Here is a 19,607-nt window from a genome sequence, read left to right on the forward strand (position 1 = left end):
CTCTGAGGTTGTTGATATTTCTGTTTTCCTCTCTGCTTTGCAGATGAGGAAACGGTGCTCAGAGAGGGGGAGTGACTCCCTCACAGTGTCAGTCAGGGGGTGTGGCTTAGGAGACAGATCTGGCCTGGGGAGGCCCCCTGACTGAAACACTGAAAATTGGGGGCCTCAATGATTGTGTCATCTAAAAAGCACGACGCAAGAGTTCCTGGGGGCAAAATGAGGGCTGTAGCTTGGGAGATAGCATTTCAAAGAGCTCTGAGAAATTGCTCTGAAAAGGTAGGGGGAGAAATCAGTGTTATTTATGATTTTAGTGAATGGGTTACATGCAATCAGGTACACATATTGGCAGAAGGTCACAGATAGTCTCCTGAAGGTTACTGCTCATCTTGTGAAAGTTACTTACTCCTAGTCACAAGGAGTAGATAACACCGTAATGATTTCACTGCTTTTCTAGATATGAGAAGATACAAGAACTGGGCTCATAAAATCTTCTGAAAATATCTCTCTGAAAGCCTGTTCTGCCGGTTTACCCAGAGGACAGAGGGCCTCATTCCTGATCACCTTGAACACCTTTCAGGGTGTGTTAAAGGTCAGCAACTGTGTTGGCTAGTGACCTAATCCTTGTAGTGCCAGTTTTTAGTTGGAGATTGTTAGGATCTCATGACAGAGTCTAAATTCAACCAGAGGCCCGGGACCCTAGAGCTTTTTCCCAGAACAGTCAGGGCACCACCCCAGGCCTCAGCAGCCAGTGGGGTGGGGAGCCTTCCTTGCAGCAGGAGGGCCTAGGCTCTGGGTGGCCCTCTGGGAAGTGGGGTTCAGGCCAGGGAGGCACCCCTGGCAAGGTTAGGAAGGGGCCTGCCTTCAGAGGCCCCTTCAGACAGCACATTGGGCTTTCCAGTAACTCCAAATTGTCAATGCTGCAGATTAAACATGTGCTTCTTCCAGGAGAGTCAATCTCCAAGGTTTAGGGTCTGGGCAGGTAGGAAAAATAGGTGATTTAAAAGATGTTTTGATATTGAAATAAAGATCAAAGTATCTGAAAGCCAAATGAAAAAGGTGACACTGTCTAGGCCCAGGCCCCTAGAGTGCTTATTCACTGTCCTTCCTTAATCTCAGCCCAGGGCACTTTACTGGGGGAATCAGGACCTGCCCTCCTTTGAAGCGTGGGGGCTTAGAGAGGTCTATGGCTTGCCTCAGGTCACTCAGTCCGCCAATTCAAGGGCAGCCAAAGGCAGTGAGGAGATGGAAGTTGGGGCTCAGGCCTTCTCCTGAGTATGGCCCTAGCAGTGACTATGTCACCTTCCAGTTCAGTTCCCCAGGCCCGCTATTTTCTCAGCCTGAGTCCTGAAGCCTGGGGAGGGGTCTGACTGGCATAGGCCATCTCCTGACACTGGGTCAGATGTCCAGTCTGGCTCAGTCAGCAGGAACCAAGAAGGGGTATGGATGAGAGGACAGCTGCATCCTCAGTAAGAGTCTGATAAGCAGAGGCCCTCCCTAGGGTTGGGGACCAGGTTTGTTTCTGACCTGCATTTAGATCCGTGTGACTCCATCCAAACCATCCAAACTGCGTTCCCCCTCACAGCCTAACTCACAGCTTGGTGGGGGTGGTTGGTTTACAGATGGGGAGACTGAGGCCCCCGCAGTCAAGTGATTTGTCTAGGAACATGCAATGGGGGTGGTTGGTTTACAGATGGGGAGACTGAGGCCCCCGCAGTCAAGTGATTTGTCTAGGAACATGCAATGACAAGAGAGCCCCATCCTACAGCCTTTGTAGCCCACTTGCTGGAAATGGGTTCTTCCTCTCTCCCAGTGCCTCCTGAAGGTGGAGACCCTTCCCAAATCACCTGCTTCCTGTGGGGGGGTGGTGAAGTGGGGGCGGAGACAGTCAGATCTGAGGGATTTGGGAGCCTGTGGCAGGGCCAGGCTACTGGGAGCTGCTCTGGGCTTTTAGGTGGACCCCAGGGGATGCGAAGGAGCCCCTGCTTCCCTCTATGAAGCTGGGCGCCTGCCTCCATCCCCAGTCTCCCACAATAGCCTGTGGAGAGCTTTACTGCCTGAAGGTCAAGGCGGGTTAAAAACTGGAGCTCTCCAGCCAGACAGACTAAGTCTGAATCCCCCACTGTGCTTTGTGGCAGTCTTGGAGGAGGTATAGACACTGCCTACCACTCCCCACTAACTCAGCTCTGAGAAGATCAGGGGGCTATTTATTATGTTTTTTTATTTTTATTTTATTTATTTTTTTGTCTTTTTGCCTTTTCTAGGGCTGCACCCATGGCATATGGAAATTCCCAGGCTAGGGGTCTAATCAGAGCTGTAACCACCAGCCTGCACCAGAGCCACAGTAACGCGGGATCCGAGTCTCTACAACCTACACCACAGCTCACAGCAAGGCCAGATCCTTAACCCACTGAGCAAGGCCAGGGATTGAACCTGCAACCTCATGGTTCCTAGTCAGATTCATTAATCACTGAGCCACGATGGGAACTCCAAGTTTTATTTTTTTAATTAAAGCTTACTGGAAACTGACAAAATCTTAAAAAGAATATAACCCTTAGGGGCCCTAGTTCCTCCTCTTCAGGAAATGTGGGGCGAGGTGGGCTGCCCCTTGACTGGCTCAGTTTCCCTCCCAAAACCCCTCCTGGAGAAACGCTGTTTAAATAAACACCTATATATTTTGGTCCTTCACTTGGAAATCTCCTGCCCTACAATTCGGAGTATTCAGCAGTGATTTGCAGGCTCCTATAGGTATTAGAATCATCAGAGGCAAATGAAGAAAAAAAAAAGCACAGTCCTGGGCCCACCAGATGGCATGTGATTCAGCAGGTCTGAATCAGCAGTGAGGCTGGGGATTTTAATTCCAGCCCAAGGATCATGATGGGGATTAGGGGACACTTGCAGTCATTCTCTGTTCTGGCCACCAGAGGGTGCCAGGGACCGTGTTAAGGGTCTCCCTTTGAGGTCTTGTTCCTCTAGACAGGTTGCCTTCATCAAGGACTTGCTGGTCAAACAGGCTAGGGGTGAACAGTATCCCAACTGGCAGGAGCTCCCACAGAAGGAAACTGGGCATCAGAAAAGAGGCTCACAGCGGGCACTGGGCACTTGTGATTCTTGCATACTTGACTCTAGAGCTAAGAGAGGCCAGGGCTCAGCCTGGAATTCCTATCAGCCTGTCCTGTTTTGGGGTGTGCTGTTTACCCAACCCTCAGCTCTGAGACTAACCGTCCATTCTGATGGAAAAGCCAAGACTCGGGCAGGGGCAAAGGCTTAATGGCAGCTGCTCTGGCTCCCAGCCCACCTGGGGTTCATGTCCTGCCAGGAATGGGGACAGAGAATGGACACTAGGAAGTCCAGCTGTGAGCCAGCCTCCAGTGCCCAGGGGATGGGACAGGGCCTGCTGGCCAGGGATAGATGCTGGCTGGCGGGGCCCTGCTTCCGCAGCTGTGGGTGGCCTTGGTGAGTCAGCTTTCCTCTGCCTGCCTAGAGGGGGCCCGCCCTGGGCTGGGAGAGGGAGGTGTTGGGGTTAGGGAGGGGCATTAAGGTGCCCCGGTGGTCCAGCTCTTCTGGATGCTGAGGTCCCACGGGATATAACTGTGGCCCCGAGGCCCGTCTTCGAAGGAGGTCTCCCGGGGTGGGTGTCCTTGAAGATGGAATCTCTGGAGAGGCTAGGGCTCTTTATCAGGCTCCCTCAGAAAGATACCCCGTGGTCTCCTGCTCTGTGTTCGTCTCTAAGAGGCTTGCCACGGCACTAGGTGGGGAGGGGCCTGATCCCCCACCAGTAGGGTAAATGGGAACAGACTGGCTGACCACTCCCGTAAGGGGGGCTCTGCTGGCGGAGGGAACGCTAGGCGGATGAGGGAGAGACGGAGAGTCGGCAGCTTGTGGGCGGGGCCTAGCCAGAGGTGACGCCCGAGGCTCAGCCCAATTTTCCGGGTGGGGCGAGAGGGGCGGCCGCGGAGGCGGGGCCTAGAGCGTGGAGGGAGCCTTGCCCTCCGCCCGAGCCTGGCGGGATCTGCCGCCGCAGCCTGAACCGCAGCCGGAGCCGCTTGGAGCCGGAGCTGGAGCGCAGGCCCTGCCGGAGCCGAGCTGAGCCGAGCTCGCCGCTGGGCACCGGCCGGAACAGGGGCCCGCGTATCAGCCCGCTTCAGGGCCTGGGCGCTATCGGAGGCAGCGAGCCCCGACAACCAGCACCGCCCGGCTCAGGAGCCCGGATCTCCCCTTCAGGCCTGCGTACAGCCTGAAAACGCAGGAGAGTCCCGGGGTTTGGACTGAAGAGAAAAAGGAGTATTCCGTCTAATCATAGCGGGCACTAGGAGGGGAGAAGAGTGGAGACTTCGCCTGGCACAGGGCAGAGGTGCCCTGCACTTACTAGGCCAGGCTTGAGCACCAAAGAGCCTGGCATCCTAGTAGAAGCGACCTGGGCTCTGCCCTGCCTGAGCCGGGAACGCAGCATAGCTCCTGGACAGCCGCTGGCACAGGCCCAGCACAAGAAGCAGTGCCCTCACCTGTCAGAGACACGGTGGGATCCGAGGACTCTGGATCTGGCCCGACCCAGAGTGGGGCTCTCTGGTGACTCAGAGCTGGTCACTGGCGGGCCGGCCTCCTGCCCCAGCCCCACTGGTACGGATGTGCCGCTGCCCGCCAGAACACCATGACAGCAGGATGACCTCAGCTGAGGTAGTGGCACTGGCTGGCGGGGCTCGGCTGGCCGGGTCCCCCGAGTGGCCCCCAGACACACCCCAGGCCCTGGGGCGGCCTGGCCGGGCCCGGGTGGCTGTGGCAGCACTGGTGTGGCTGCTGGCGGGAGCCAGCATGTCAAGCCTCAACAAGTGGATTTTCACAGTGCACGGCTTTGGGCGGCCCCTGCTGCTGTCTGCGCTGCACATGCTGGCAGCCGCACTTGCATGCCACCGGGGAGCCCAGCGCCCCATGCCTGGCCGCACCCGCCGCCAGGTGCTGCTGCTCAGCCTCACCTTTGGTACCTCGATGGCCTGTGGCAATGTGGGCCTGAATGCTGTGCCCCTGGACCTGGCACAGCTGGCCACCACCACCACGCCGCTGATCACACTGACCCTGTCCGCACTGCTGCTCGGCCGCCGCCACCATCCGCTGCAGTTCGCTGCCATGGGCCCGCTCTGCCTGGGGGCTGCCTGCAGCCTGGCCGGGGAGCTCCGCACACCACCAGCTGGCTGTGGTTTCCTGCTGGTGGCCACCTGCCTCCGTGGCCTCAAGTCCGTTCAGCAGAGTGAGTACCTGGGCCACCGGCTGAGGAGGTGGGGATCGGGGTGGGAGTGTGGCCTGGGTGGCCCTGTGAGGGGCTTTGGCCATTATCCCATTTAATATATGAAGAGTCAGGAACTGAGGCTCTTCTCAGAAAGGGCCAACTGATCAGTGAGTTCAAGACCCCAGATTTAGGCTCTAGAGGCCCAACCAGTATTTGGTACCATTTGCTGCTGTAGATCTGTGGCCCATGTTTTGCCAAGCCCTTTATCTCATTGGATCTCCACACCTGATCAAGAAAGTTGGGCCACATGAGCAGCAGAGGCAAGATTTTTAAAATTTATTTTTATTTTGGCCACCCCGTAGCATATGAAGTTCCTGGGCCAGGGATCAGATCTGAGCTCCAGATATGACCTATGGCAATGCTAGATCCTTAGCCCACTGTGCTAGGTCGGGGATCGAACCTGTGTCCTGGTGCTGCAGAGACACCGCTGATCCTGCCATGCCACAGTGAAACTCCCAGAGGCAAGATTTGAACCCAGGCAGAGAAACTCCAGGTTGTCCCAGTTATGTCGCATGAGGCTGTGAACCCAGAGGGAGCCCTGAGAGCAGGGACCCGGGAAAGAGAAAGAGGATGAGGCCATGAGCTGGGATTCGGAAGGCGAGGTGGGTGGGCTCATCTGGCAGGGGCTGGTGTTTACTGGGAGCTGCAGTGTAACAGGCCCCATTCCGGGTGTTGACGTTGAATCATCATGGCACGCACCACCTTCATCCCCATTTTACAGATGATGGAATGGAGACCCAGAGAGGTTCATGATTTACTCAGTCCTATAGCCCCTAAGGACTGGAATCCTGGTCCCTGTGACTCTGGAGCTCAGGTCTGATGAAAAGGGGTCGGGGGTTCTGGGTAGAGGGTAGGGTGAGTGAGGCTCCAGGCCTAGACCACTCTGCCTGAGGGTAGAGGCCAACTTCCTGCCTGTCCTACTGAGGGGTGTTTGAGTCACAGCCCCCGCTCTCTCTCTGCCTCAACGTAAGGGTGCCCACTCAGGGTAGGCAGGACTGGGTTCCAGCCACAACTGAGTTGTTACTTGCTGGGTGACTTTGGGCCAGTCTCGATCTTGGCCACACCTCAGTCTCATCTGTTTGGTGGAGGAGGTTGGAGTTGATGGCTTTCTTGCTCTCTCTCTCTTCCAGCTCTGAGGTCCTGTGACCCAGGCCTGTGAGAGGGGAGAGGGTGCTCCAAGGGCACTGGGCTGGGGTTAGGGGCAGTCTACAGCCAGAGAAGGTTGAAGATGGAGCTCAGCCCTGTCCCCATCCTCCAGGGCCCTGAGGCAGGGCCAGAGCCCAGTTCTATTTTTGCACTCAGGTTACTTGAGAGCTGGGGCCTGAGCTCTGGGCCTGAGTCAGTGGGAAACTTAACCTCGTGCCCTGCTCCGGTCAGGGCCAGAAGGCTGGGAAGGCCCACACCACATCTGCTAAAGCCCCATGCTCCTCACACGGGAGGAGCCTTGGCCTGCAGGAGGGGCTGTGCGGTGCACCAGGCCATAGGCCCACAGCGTGGGACAGCTCTGCCAGCTCTCTCCTTGTCACCTGCCTGGTCCTTGAGGGGATTGGATGCTTGCTCCAGGCTCCCACAGCGCCCTCTGTTTCCCCCTCAGGGCTCCGCATGCCTTGTATTATGGCCACTTGGTTACCTGTCTGCCTCCCACCACACAGGAGCCCTGGGAGGGCCTGAACTGGCTTTGGGAGATCTCTATGTCCCCAGCACCTGGCCTGGGGCCTGGCACAGACAGGTACCCCTTAAGTGGTGGGTTTATTAATATTTCTGAATTGGAAGGCTGGTTAGGCTGTGTATTTCGGGGTGCTAAAGAACATGCTTAGGAAGCTAGAGGCCCAACCAGCAGAGATGGGAGCCTAGCAGAAGTGAGCAGGAACAGGCTGGGGATGGGGTGAGATGGGTTTTGGACAAGAGGAGGTTTCTACTTCCAGAGGTTCCAGGAAAGGCACCAGGGTCAATTCAGACTAGAGTGCAGATGGCTGACACCAGCTCCCTTCCTGAAGGCAGGCTCTGTGGGAACAGAGGATGAAAGTCCAGGAAGATGAGTCCCCAGCAGCCACAGGCAGATCCAGCAGCTTACCTCCTTCCGCGGCCAGTTGCAGCCACATGGGGAAAGGAGTGATGCCACCTTCCAACTCACAGGAAGGCTGGGAAGTGGAGTGCCAGCTCACTGAGACTTGTCCTCAGCTATACCCACTTGCATCAGGGAACAGCCTGACCCTGTCCACTAAGCTCTCAGGCTGGTGGGGAGATGCTCTCAGAAGTAGCAATGACAAGGCAGGGGACAAGTGATAGAGCCAAGGTGGGAACAGCTGTTACTTTAGGGGAGACCAGAGGAGGCTGCCGGGGGGAGGAGGCAGGCAGTGATGAAGATAATAATGTAGTAATAATGGTGAACATATGCTGAGCCCTCACTCTGTCCTTGCCGTGCCCAGCTCACAAAGGGCCAGAGCAGGAAAGGGCATTCTGGGGGTGGGAAGCAGGGCTTGCCAGGGCGCAGGTGTCAGCCAGCAGGAGCAGCACATGGAGGATCATGATCGGTTGCTGCTGGGCACGAGGCCCTGTGCTCAGCACCTCCCACGCCCCCATGAGGAGAGTGTTGTCACTCTGCCCACGCTCAAGGAGGGGACAATCATAGAGAGAAGGTGGCTTGTGTGACATCACACAGCTCATGATGGAGCAGAGACAGGGTAAGCCAGAAACCAGCAGAACTGGGTCTAGAGGAGCTTTGTCTGCATGTGGTCAAAGCTTGGTATGTTCAGATGCTGAAACAAAAATGCCTTTGGAGGAGGAGAGGTTGAAATGCAGAAACTTGGGGGGAATCTGGCAGAGTAGGGGTTGCTGAGGAGGCAGGATGACAGGGTAGCATCTGGGGGCCTCTGGCAGAGGATCACTGCTCTTTCTCTGGGCTGTGGGAAGGGGAGGCAGAGGGCTGGGTGGGGTGTAGAATAGGGCAAGGGTGCTGCCTGGCCACTTCTCAGAAGGTGAAATTAGCCAAAGGTAAAGTTCACCTACAATCCTGACACCTTCCAGCCATTGCACCTTGAACACGTGGGTCACAGGCAGCTCGTAATGGTGGTAAATTTGGAGCGAACGAACAGGAAGCATTCCAGTTATCTCTTCATTTCTAGAAATGCTTGAGCCAGAGAGACTGTTTGTTGCCTAGAGAACAAAGCCAAAACATCAGAATGAAATCGAGAGAGAAATAAGATTTCCTATTCTAAGCGTAGCCTATGAGTAAGCACCTCTGTGGGTCTTTGGAAAGTGTGTGTCAGAAAATGCATAGAGGCTCAGAGAGCCCTGGGAAGGAACCAGGAGCCATGACTCATCTCTCTCCACGAAAACTTGGAGAGGGCCCCAAACCGTCATTGCCCAAGTGCAAGTACTGTCATTTCACCTGATTCTGCGATAGGCGCCGCTTCTTTTGTGAACCAGCTGGGTGGTAATACGTGTGCAGGGTGGTAGACTCCCCTCTTCCCTTGCAAGTCCTAAGCCTTTGTCCTGGATTCATCTTGACAAGCCCCAGTGTTGGTACCAAAAACGCTGATTATCAGTGATAAACAGTGAGTGACAGCCTAGCGCAAACAATGACCTTCTTGTTCCTCTGCCATCCCAGCAGTCATAAGTGATTGAACGTTTGATTCAAACAGTTTTTAATTTTTTGTTTGTTTGTTTTTGATGGAAAAAAGCATTTGACAAAATTTATTGCCTAATTCATTAATTATTTTAAAACTCTCTTTCTTAATGTAAAGGCCACATAGCTAGTAAGTGGCAGAGCGGGCCTGGTGTTAGTCTGTCCCTGCTCTGGTGTGGAAGCTGCACTCCAGAGCCATGGGTGCCAGAAGGGCTACAGCCAAGAAAGCTGGGTTGGGGCTGCTTGGCTCAGGGCCTTCAAAGCTGGTTTAAGTCTGGGGCCCCTAAAAATTTTTTTTTCATGTTTATTGATCCAGTAGGATAGCCTAAGCAGATTGTTTCAGTTTGCGGGAGGTGGTGGTTACAGCTTATTTTATCTTATCTTTGTACATTTACCGAGTACTTACCTTATAAGAGCTTTACGTACACTATCATAATCTTTACAAGGACCCTGCATAGTTGGTTTTATTACCATCCACCTTTGCAGGCAAGGACACTTAGGCCTCCAGGGCACTGCTAGAAAGGGGCAGACCCAAGCCACTACCCAGGTGGTCTGGCTCCAAATTCTCGACCTTCGACCTTCGACCTTCGTGTTACGGAGCAGGAGCCTCTTATTCTGCCTGAGGGTTGGGGGCAGGCTTCCCGGAGGTCAGGCCACGTTGGGCCACTGGGGTTGTCACTATGCCCAGTGCTGATGGCTGCTGTCCTGGTTGCAGGTGCCCTGCTGCAGGAAGAGCGGCTGGATGCGGTGACCCTGCTATACGCCACCTCGCTGCCCAGCTTCTGCCTGCTGGTGGGTGCGGCCCTGGTGCTGGAGGCTGGTGTGGCCCCGCCGCCTGCCCCCACCGACTCGCGCCTCTGGGCCTGTATCCTGCTCAGCTGCCTCCTGTCCGTGCTCTACAACCTGGCCAGCTTCTCCCTGCTGGCCCTCACCTCGGCCCTCACTGTCCATGTCCTGGGCAACCTCACTGTCGTGGGCAACCTCGTCCTGTCCCGGCTCCTGTTCGGCAGCCGCCTCAGCACCCTCAGCTACGTGGGTATCGCACTCACCCTTTCGGGAATGTTCCTTTACCATAACTGCGAGTTTGTGGCCTCCTGGGCTGCCCGCCGGGGCTTCTGGCAGAGGGACCAGCCTGGCAAGGGTCTCTGACACCTGGGGGGACACAGGGACTACCTGGTACAGCCTTGAATCCAGCCTTGGCCAGTGGCTATGGGAAATGTGGAGAGTGGGCAGCGGCTGGGGCAGTGAGGGAGACAGGCCTTCCGGAAGGGCCACCTCGGAGGCTGGAATGGGGACTTCCAGAGAGACCCACCTCCTGTCCCTGCTGGCCTCTCTTCATCAGTGACCCCACTCACCACTGGATGGTGGGTCCAAGCCCAGCACAGTCATTGAGTTTGTCCGAGAAATTATTACATTTAGTTTCAACTATGGCACCGAAAATTACCGGCCAAACTTTGAAAACCTCACCGTGTTCTGATGTCAGCAATGGTGATTCTTGGCGGTCACACAATCCTTCCTCCAGGAAGTGGGGGAGGCAGCTAGGGGGCTTGGGGTGGGGCTTCTTGGCTGTTGGCCTTCCCCAGGGAGTTGGGGTCTTCTGTGCCAACTCCAGGCAGCTGCTGAGGCCTCAGTCCTGGGCCCCCCAATTTTGGGTCTTCCGTCCTCAAATAAACTATTTTTGCTTGTACACCAGTGTCATTCGTTGGGCTGGCAGCCAAGAAAATACGGGGAGATCAGTGGGCGTACTGGCTGCCAGCCACCCACATGGAAATGAGGGCCTCCTCCCTTACCCTCTGTGGCCTGTCCAGGCCCCCACCCTAGCCCTCTACTCCAGCCCCTGCATACCATCTTCCATTCAGGATCTCCTAAAACACAGGCTGTCTGTCCTCCACACTGCTCTTGGGACAGAGGCAGAGCTTCCTGCCCCAGAGCACAAGGCCTCGGAGTCTGGCCCCCACCAGGCTCCTCACCTCTCCCCTTGGGCTACACCTTCCATTGTGCTGGCTTCCTTCAGGCCCCCAGATTCTGAGCCTACCGTCTGCAGCCTCTGTACCCGCTGGGCCCCTGTCTTCTCTCTTCCTACATCTGCTCCTCCTGTCTCATGGCGAAACCCTTGCCTAGGGGAGAAAACCCAAACATGCAACTCTCCTCTAAAAGAAACACCAAAAGGGAAGCCTGAGGAAGGAAGGGACTTGAGAGGGGCTGTGGCCCAGGCTGTGGGTGCAGAGGGGAAGGACTCGGGGGTTTCTTGAAGGAGGGCTGGCCCGGGGGCCTGACAGGGGAGCAGGGCTGCCACAGAGAGCACATGGGACAGCAGTCCTCTGCCTGGAGCCTCCCTGACCAGCCGGCCTGACTCAGCTGCATCACTTCTCATCCTTAACTCAGCTCTAAGCACATAACCTCTGCCACCTACCTGCCTCCACTGAAGGCCACCTGTTAAAAAACATAAGGTCCCTGCCTGGGCTGGAGAGAGCTGAGGCCTAATCCTGCTCTGCCCGCCTCACCATGAACCTGGGGTAAGTACCTCCCCTCTTGGAGCCTCGGTTTCCATATCTGCAAAATGGGGTAATGATCCCCATGGAAAGGATTCCAGTGAGGAGCCTGGTGGGGGGAAGGGTGGGGAGGTGGTGCCAGCTGGATTGGTCCCTATCTTGTTGTTCACTCTCTCTAAGGCTCTAGGCTCATTTGGAAAGTGGGAGGGTGGGAGCGCGACCAGGCTGGGGTGAGGGTCTAGGGGACCTAGGATCATTCATTTCTTCACATAGCCAGAATTCAGATGACTGCTGTGCCAGCCAGTGCTAGCCAGGGCTGTGTGGAGGTTAGGCCCCAGGCTGGGGCAGCGGGCAGGGAGGGCTTGGGAGGCACCTGGCCTCCACCCAGGCTGGTCTTGCTGAGGGGAAGTAGGCCTCGGTTGAATCACTCATCATCCATCCTCCCTGTGACTCAGAAATGCCACTGGCCCAGCCCTGTCCCTGTGCACCCTCAATACCTCTAGGCTCTGCTCTGAGGCTTGGCAGGACAAGACAGAGGATGGCTGTCTTCAGATGGTACTCAGGACCCTGAAGGGAGGCCCCTGCCATAGCCAGAGCCTCCTGCTGCACCCTTGCCCTGGCTCCTGGGCCCCAGGGAATGCTTCTTTAACAGTGAGCCTCCCTTCTGATCAAAGCCAGCCCCTCATGGTTGTGGGGTGGGGCAGGGGGGAACTGGAGCTGTGCTTGCCCTGGAGACTGGCTTGTCATCAGACTCAGGACCATCCAGCATTGAGGTGAGTTCCTCAAGTTCAGAATTGAAGCCCTCCTATCACTCCCCTCAGCAGTGGGCACAGTGAACACCAGACTGGGAGTCAGAGGCCTGGGTTCATGTCCTGGCCCCCTTTCTCACCAACTGGCTTCACGATGGGATCCTTACAGGGAGGTACTTAGCAGGTGATTCCCACTGACAGGCTGCTGCCCTCTGGGCTCTGTTGCTTCCTTGTTCTGGGGCCTCAGGCCAGGCACCTCACCTCCCCAAGCCTCCGTTTTTGTACCCAGTGCCTGCTGGGAAGCCTTCTCAGGATAACAGATGTCACCTTCCCTGGAAGCTCTTCCCTAGCCATGCCACGCTGGGCTTAGAGCCACAGCCAAAGGTCACTGCAGCCCCTGGCTCCTCTCCAGGCAGGGCCCTGAGCACATCCCTCTCTTGGAGCTGGTTTATGGCCAAGATGACTGCTCACGGCCATCTCCCCAGCACAGCACAGAGCCTGGTGTGGATGGAGTAGGCGAGCGAGAATACTAGTCAAGAGCAGGGATCAGACCCTGGTTCCAATCCTAGTCTTGGCAAGTCTGAGCTGTGTGACCCTAGGTGAGGGTCTTCCCCTCCTATGCCTCTGCGTGTTAAGTGGGAGCAGCAGCAGAGCCTAACCCTGTCGAGCTCTGGAGGCTGCAGGGGCTAATGCGTAGCAAGTGCTCAGTGACAGTGCCTGAAACCTCCCAGGTCCTTGAGCGATGTTAGCTGACTGGCTCACCACAGGTGCCTCCCAGTTCCTCTCCCAAGGCTCTTCATGCTGCCCCTGCCCCCAGGCTTCCCTCACACATCAAGGGCCCCAGCTCCCACTCCCTTGCCCTGCCTTGGAGGAAGCTGGGTCTGTGCTGGGCATCCTGCCATTGTGGGTGCAGAACAAACTGTGGCCTTGTCTCAGCCCCAGCTGCCAGGGGGGCCCTCCAGCCCTCCCCGGGGGGCCCTGGGCACACAAGGACTCGTGCTCCCAAATCAGCTCAGGGATGCCAGAAACTCCACCAGCACACTGTTCCTGTTCAGTTGTAAATACTTCTGGGAAATAATATAAAATTCAGTGGAGAGCTGTGGAAGGTTTTGAGCAGGCAAGGAGCATGCAACAATAACTTTTTTTTTTTTTTTTTAATAATGGCCCTGCAGTTTAGTCTGGATCCTACATGGAGGAGAAATTGAAGGAGCTTGAGACAGGAGACTGAGAGACCAGGGAAGAACTATTGTGGTCCACCGAGCAGATGACAGCTGGGACAGTGTCTTGGGCGTAGTGCAGAGTACCATCGGTTGTACTCATTTGTGGAAACAGGTTAGCCCCAAACCTTATGGCTTAGAGCAATGAACATAAACTATCTCCATTTTCTGTGGATCAGACATTTGGGAGCGGCTGAGTGGAATGGTTCTGGCTTGGGGTCTCTCATGAAGTTGTAGTCAAATGTCAGCCAGGGCTGCAGTTGTACAAAGGCTTGACAGGGCTGGCAGGTCTCCTTCCAAGCTGAGTCATCCACATGGCTGTCAGCAGGAGGCTGCAGCTCCTTGCCGTGTGGGCCTTTCCACAGGGCCCCTTGAGTGTCCTCATGACATGGCAGTTGGTTTCCACCAGAGTGAGTGATTCAAGAGAGCAAGAAGTCACAATGGGCTTTTGGATCCCGTTTCACAAGTCACACTCCTTTCGCTAATATCTTCATTTATTATTTAATTTGAATTATTGTCATTTCTCTAATGTCTTATTGGTCCCAAGTCAACCCTATTCAGTGTGTGTCCTCCCACCTTGACGACCAAGGGCAGGAACCAGGAGAGGATGGTGAGGTCACCCCTGAGGCTGGCTACCATATCAGTGAATGCTTGTGGAGTCAGTGAGGAGGACGCAGTCTGGGGCCGTGGGGAATTAGTTCAGGAGCTTCCTGCTCCAGGGGGCATCTTGTTAGCCACACTTCTGCATCTCTCCTGACACAGCACCATAGAGTCCTGGCCCATAGCAGGCACTTGGCAAGTGCTTCTCTCAGTGAGGGCTGGAGGTTCCTCTCTCTGCTCCCAACTGCAGATAAGGAGAAGACCTGGGCTCCTCGGTCTGGTAGGTGAAGCTGTGGATCACTAGTGTTTCCATGCCCACTCCCCATGACCCTTCCAGCTCTATCAGCCACCTCTGCTCCCTGGGAGTCTGATGGAACCTTCCTATATCTAGGCCTCCTGCCCCCTCCTTACTGCCATGATACTCAAGTGCCCCTCCTGCCTTCTCTAAACACTGCCAGCATCCCAGCTGGATAGATTCTGGCCCAGCAGTACCTGCTACCTGGGCTGGGCACTTCTCTTTCTACGTTTTTCTTTTTTAGGGCTTCACCTGTGGCATATGGAAGTTCCCAGGCTAGGGTCGAATCAGAGCTGTGGCTGCCAGCCTACACCACAGCCACAGCCACGCAGGATCCAAGCCATGTCTGTGATCTACACCATAGCTCATGGCAATGCTGGATCCTTAACCCACTGAGCGGGGCCAGGGATCAAAACCACAACTTCATAGATACTAGTCAGGTTCGTTACTGCTGGGCCACAATGGGGACTTCTCTCTATGTTTAAACTTTTTTTTTTTTTTTTTTTTTGGTGAAAGAAGCCTTGTCTCTGCTTCTCACGCTGGAGCCCAATATCAAATAAGCCAAAGCTGATTTGCCCCAGATGAACGAGGAGCCCCTCACAAGTTTTCCAAGAACCCTGTTTTGAAAACCATAGATTTAGCTCATTCCTTATACAGAAATCCCCCAAAGGAAGAACCAAGATGATGGTCTTAGTCCATTTGGGCTGCTATGACAAAATGCCACAGACTAGGTGTCTTATAAACCATGGAAAATTACTGCTCACCATTCTGGAGGCTGGAAGTCTGAGATCAGGGTGCCAGCATGGTCTGGCAAGGGTCCCCTTGTGGGTTACAGGCTTCATTTATAAGGGCACTAATCCCATTCATGAGGGCTCCATTCTTGTGATCTCATCACCTAATTACCTCCCAAAGTACCACCTCCGAATGCTATCACCTTGGTCATTAAGTTTTCAACATAGGAAGTTTAGGGAGACACAATATTCAGACCATAGCAACCACCCTGCATAAAGAGGGGGCAGCAGGGCTGGGTCTTCATCTCCTAATTCTTGGGGTTCTGCCGTTCCCTACCCCATCCCCTACTCTGGTGTGAAGAACAGAGCCAGGGTGTAAAGTTTACAGGGATATGTGGGGTCCAGTGCAGGTTCACAGGAAGTATCTGCTGGGTACCCCGTCCTCCCAGGTCAGCACATTTGTTTCTTCATGGGAAAGGAATTACAGATATTTTGCCAAAAGTAGTCTAGAAAGATTTGTCTTAAGAGGCTTTTATGTGTGTCTGAAGCTTTCCGCTTTTGAGTGCTCTTGGCTCCTATAAGAGAGAGTGGGATGGTGTGGTAGGATGGAGAAGCAAGCACTAAGATGGGATTAAAAGCACAAAGATTTTATGAGGGCAAACATATGTGGAAATGGGAAGGGGGCTGGGAGAGCTGTCAGATCATTATCCAAGTGGAGGAGAACGAGGGGAGGAAGTTTGGGGGAACCATTCCTGACCTCACAGCTGTCTAAGGAAGGTTCGGCAAGGAAGCCAATCAGAAGAGTCCCAGGTCTGCCAGGACTGGCCTCCCCCAGGATCCCTGCTATGCTGGGGCGTTAGCCAGATAGAGTCTGAGGCAGTCTAGTCTCAGCACAGATGTGGTGATGGATTTCAGGGTGTCACAGTGGGGCCCTTGTTCTGTATTGCTTCCTATAATTGGACGTTTGTGGGCCCTGTTCTTACGGCCACCACGGATGGCATTGTGACTCCCATTTTACAGAGTAGGCAGAATTCTAGAACAACTCTGGGCTCTGCCTGAAGTCACAAAGCAGGAGAGTCCACACTCCTTAACTCTCATCCCAAGCTTCTTCCTAAGTCACATGGGGCCTCAGTCCAGTGGTTATTAGGCTGATGGATTCCAGGTAGGTGAGCAGGGCTGTGAGCTGTGAGCTTCCAGGTAGGTGAGCAGGACAAGAGCGACTTGTCCCTAAATTTGTAACAAGATCACCATCCCAACAGAGGTCACTCAGGGAAACCCCCAGGGCCACCGGGGTGTGTCTACTTCTCTGGCAGGGTAGTATGAATGTCATAAAAACTTCTCACACCAAATTTAATTGACTTTAATTCATCATAAAGAAAGGAAGTGATCCCATACTTTTGGAAGAAGAGAATTAAAGGTTCATGGAATCAGAGGCTTGGAATCCTGCTCCAAGTTAAGGATTAGGCTGTGAGGGCCATTTCATTCTCCCCTCTTATGGGAGTGCACTGAAATTCCAACATGACCTCTTTTCCTAGGTTGTCTGACTTAAGGACCACTCTACTCTGAATCCGGGGGAACAGAGTAGACTGTTTGGGAAAAGGACTTGGACCCTCTCAAGAGCTCTCAACCTCGACTTCTATTTAAGATGTGAAATCCTGGTCCTTCCACACCCAATTCTGAATATTAAAAGCATAATTTAAAAGGAGGATCCAAAATTTTCTCAACTACAAAAAAAAAAAAAAAGCAAGCAAAGAAAGATGGAAATAGGAGTTCCCATCATGGCTCAGTGGGTAATGAACCTGACCAGTAACCATGAGGTTATGGGTTCAATCCCTGGCTTTGCTCAGCGGGTCAAGGATCCAGCGTTGCCATGAGCTATGGTGTAGGTCGCAGACTTGGCTTGGATCCCGCATTGCTGTGGCTGTGGCATAGGCTGGCAGCTACAGCTCTGATATGACCCCTAGCCTGGGAACCTCCATATGCCACAGGTACAGCCCTAAAAAGACAAAGGACAAAAAAAAAAAAAAAAAAAGGAAATATACCATAATACCAAAATTTTGACTTGCTTACTGCTTGAGGGTAGTACTGTAGACGGACCATATTTGTTTTCCTTTTTCGACAAATGAGTACATATTAAAAAAAAATAGCATTCCTTAGGGTTCTAGTTTTAGTAATATAGAGTAAGCATCGTCTGTACTTCCCCAACTAAAAACCCTGGAGAGAATGCAGGAAGCAACTATCTAAGGACTCTGAAAAATAAATGGTAGCAGGTGGATTGACAAAGGGAATCGGAACTTAGAGTATAAACAGTCTGGTGGCAAGTCTCCTGTTTTGCTTTTTGCCCGGGTATCTGCTGGCCTGGTCAAAGGCACTGAGAATCCTGGAACCACAGTGAAAATGGAAAGAACGAACTCCAAGAGAAGCCCTGTCTTTCTGGTTTGAGGAGTAGGAAGGCCCCTTCAGGACAGAGAGTGAGTGAAACCCCCCACCTCCCCGCACCTTTTTTGTTGTTGTTCTTTTCTGATCTAGTCCTGAAATTGGGCAGCAGCAGGGGCAGTGGAAGCCTGGAAAGCATCTGAAACTCTGAGGGGAATCCTTCTGTCTGACCAGATGACTATGGCTTGAAAGGTGTGTGTGGTGGAGGGGAATTCCTTTGCTTTTTTTCTCTCTCCATGCTGTCACTTGGTCCCAGGGCAGAACCAGTCATAGAATGTATGTAGCAGAGCAGGGAGACTAAACGTCCTGATTTCTAGCTGGAGAACCAGGGAAAGGGTGGCTTTGAAATCTACAGAGTTTGGGAGAAAACATGGAGAGGAAGAAGCTTGAGACATGGATTCCTTAGACTCACCACATGCACAGATCTGGTCCTAAACAGTACTACCCTCAAGTGTTCCAATGACTTTAAGAATGAAACTACTATGTAGACCACTCAGATTTCAGATGGGCCCCTGAATGGCGCAAGTTTAGGACTGATCTGACTTACATTGCAAAAGTTTTGAAAACCAAAAACCAAACTATGGCCTTGTTAAAAAATAAAATTCAACTGAGTAAACTTTAAAAGATCTTATTGGTTTATTCAGGGATTCATGAATTGGGCAGCATCCAATCTAGCAGATAGGAAGAGCTCTGAGGAGCTGTACAAAATGGAGGCTTTTATAGGCAGAAGGGAGCAGGAATGAGGAAGATATTCTAGGCAGAAAATCACATTGGTTATTGCAAGGTTTTTTTTCTTTTAGGGGATAACAGAAATCTACCAGTTAACCAGTGCTGATCAGATGACTCCTGATTGAATAGTTTAATATTCCATTTCTGAGAGAATTGAAACTATAATTAAGTTTCAGTTTGGTGATGTGGGGCTTAGCATAAGTGACTTCACTTGGGGCCTGCTGTCTTGTTTTTAATAAGGAGGCAGACTATAACTAATCCTAAATGGATCAATTGCCCCCTAAAGTAAAAACTCAACATTTTCCACGGGATTTAACCACAACCTAGAGTCTCATAATATCCAAAATGTCTAGGATACAATCCAAAATTACTCTACATACAAAGATTCAAGAAAGTCTAAATACTGAGGTGATACAAAGATCCAAGAAATTCTAAATACTGAGGTGATACAAAGATCCAAGAAATTCTAAATACTGAGGTGACCCAAATGTTGGAATTATCAGAAAAAGACCTTAGAAATGAAAAGATAGAAAGTCTCAGCAGAGAAATAGAAGATATAGAACATACTCAAATTAAATTTTTTTAAACTAAGAAAATAATCAAAATTTGAAAATATACTGGATGGCCTTCATAGCACGATAGAGGTAACAGAGGAGGAAAATCTGTGAACTTGAAAGTAGATCAGCAGAAATTATCTGGGATAAAAAGAATGTTCATCTCTGCCAAAGATGTCCACCCCTATTCCCTGGAAAACTGAATGTTTCTTTACATGATAAAAGAAAATTTGCAGATGTAACTCAGGTTATGGACTTTAAAATCTGGACTATTTGGATTATTGGGTGGGTCTAGTCTACTCACATGAATCCTTAAAAGCAGAGATTTTTCTCTGGCTGCATTCAGAGGTAGTCAAAGAGTGAGAGAAATTCAACCCACTATTGTTGGAGCAGGCCAGGTGGAGAGTGGATGTGGACAGCTTCTAGAGGAAAAGAGTAGCCCTCAGCTGGCAGGAAGGAAATGGGGTCTTCAACTACAAAGAACTGAATCCAGTCTACAGTCTCAATAAGCTTAGAAGAAGATCTTTCTCAGAGCCTCCAGTAAAAAACACACTTGATTTCAGCCTTTCAAAACACCTTGATTTTGGCCTTGTGAAACCCTAAGCAGAAGACTCAGTCAAGCCCAGTCAGACTTCTGACTTACAGAAATTGTGAAGTAATAAAGAGATATTGTTTTAAACCATTATTATTTGTGGTAGTTTGTTATGGCAGCAAGAGAAAAAGGATACATTACCCAATATGAACAGCAGCAAGAAGTAGTAAGATATTAAGTAGATTTTGAAAAGTTAAGTATGTATACTGCAATTTCTAGTTCAACCTCTAAAAAAATTATATAAAATTAAAATGGAATATTTAAAAATATTAATAATCCAAAAGAAGGCAGGAAAAGGGAAAT

At 52.4% G+C, this 19,607-nt stretch overlaps 1 protein-coding gene across 2 annotated transcripts; it reads left to right on the plus strand.

Moving 5' to 3' along the window:
- The first annotated feature begins 3,542 nt into the window (after window positions 1–3,542).
- On the plus strand, window positions 3,543–14,531 carry SLC35E4 (solute carrier family 35 member E4). 2 transcript variants are annotated; one of them, XM_047761707.1, is made up of 4 exons: window positions 3,543–5,242; window positions 9,625–9,774; window positions 11,302–11,425; window positions 13,323–14,531. In XM_047761707.1, the coding sequence occupies exons 1-3, from the start codon at window positions 4,624–4,626 to the stop codon at window positions 11,391–11,393; spliced, it is 861 nt and encodes a 286-aa protein (XP_047617663.1). In that variant the 5' UTR covers window positions 3,543–4,623; the 3' UTR covers window positions 11,394–11,425; window positions 13,323–14,531. The 2 variants fall into 2 exon arrangements, with proteins under 2 accessions (XP_047617663.1, XP_047617662.1); XM_047761706.1 differs by lacking the exons at window positions 11,302–11,425; window positions 13,323–14,531 and having other exon boundaries at window positions 3,937–5,242; window positions 9,625–10,596.
- The last annotated feature ends 5,076 nt before the right edge of the window (window positions 14,532–19,607 follow it).

This window comes from Phacochoerus africanus, chromosome 15 (assembly GCF_016906955.1).
Source record: "Phacochoerus africanus isolate WHEZ1 chromosome 15, ROS_Pafr_v1, whole genome shotgun sequence".
Taxonomy (NCBI): domain Eukaryota; kingdom Metazoa; phylum Chordata; class Mammalia; order Artiodactyla; family Suidae; genus Phacochoerus; species Phacochoerus africanus.

Bases quoted from the DNA above. Each gene is read 5' to 3' on its own strand.
- SLC35E4 (XM_047761706.1), top strand. From the start codon at position 4,624: ATGTGCCGCTGCCCGCCAGAACACCATGACAGCAGGATGACCTCAGCT. The intron at 5,243-9,624 runs GTGAGTACCTGG...TCCTGGTTGCAG, and splicing joins CCTCAAGTCCGTTCAGCAGA to GTGCCCTGCTGCAGGAAGAG.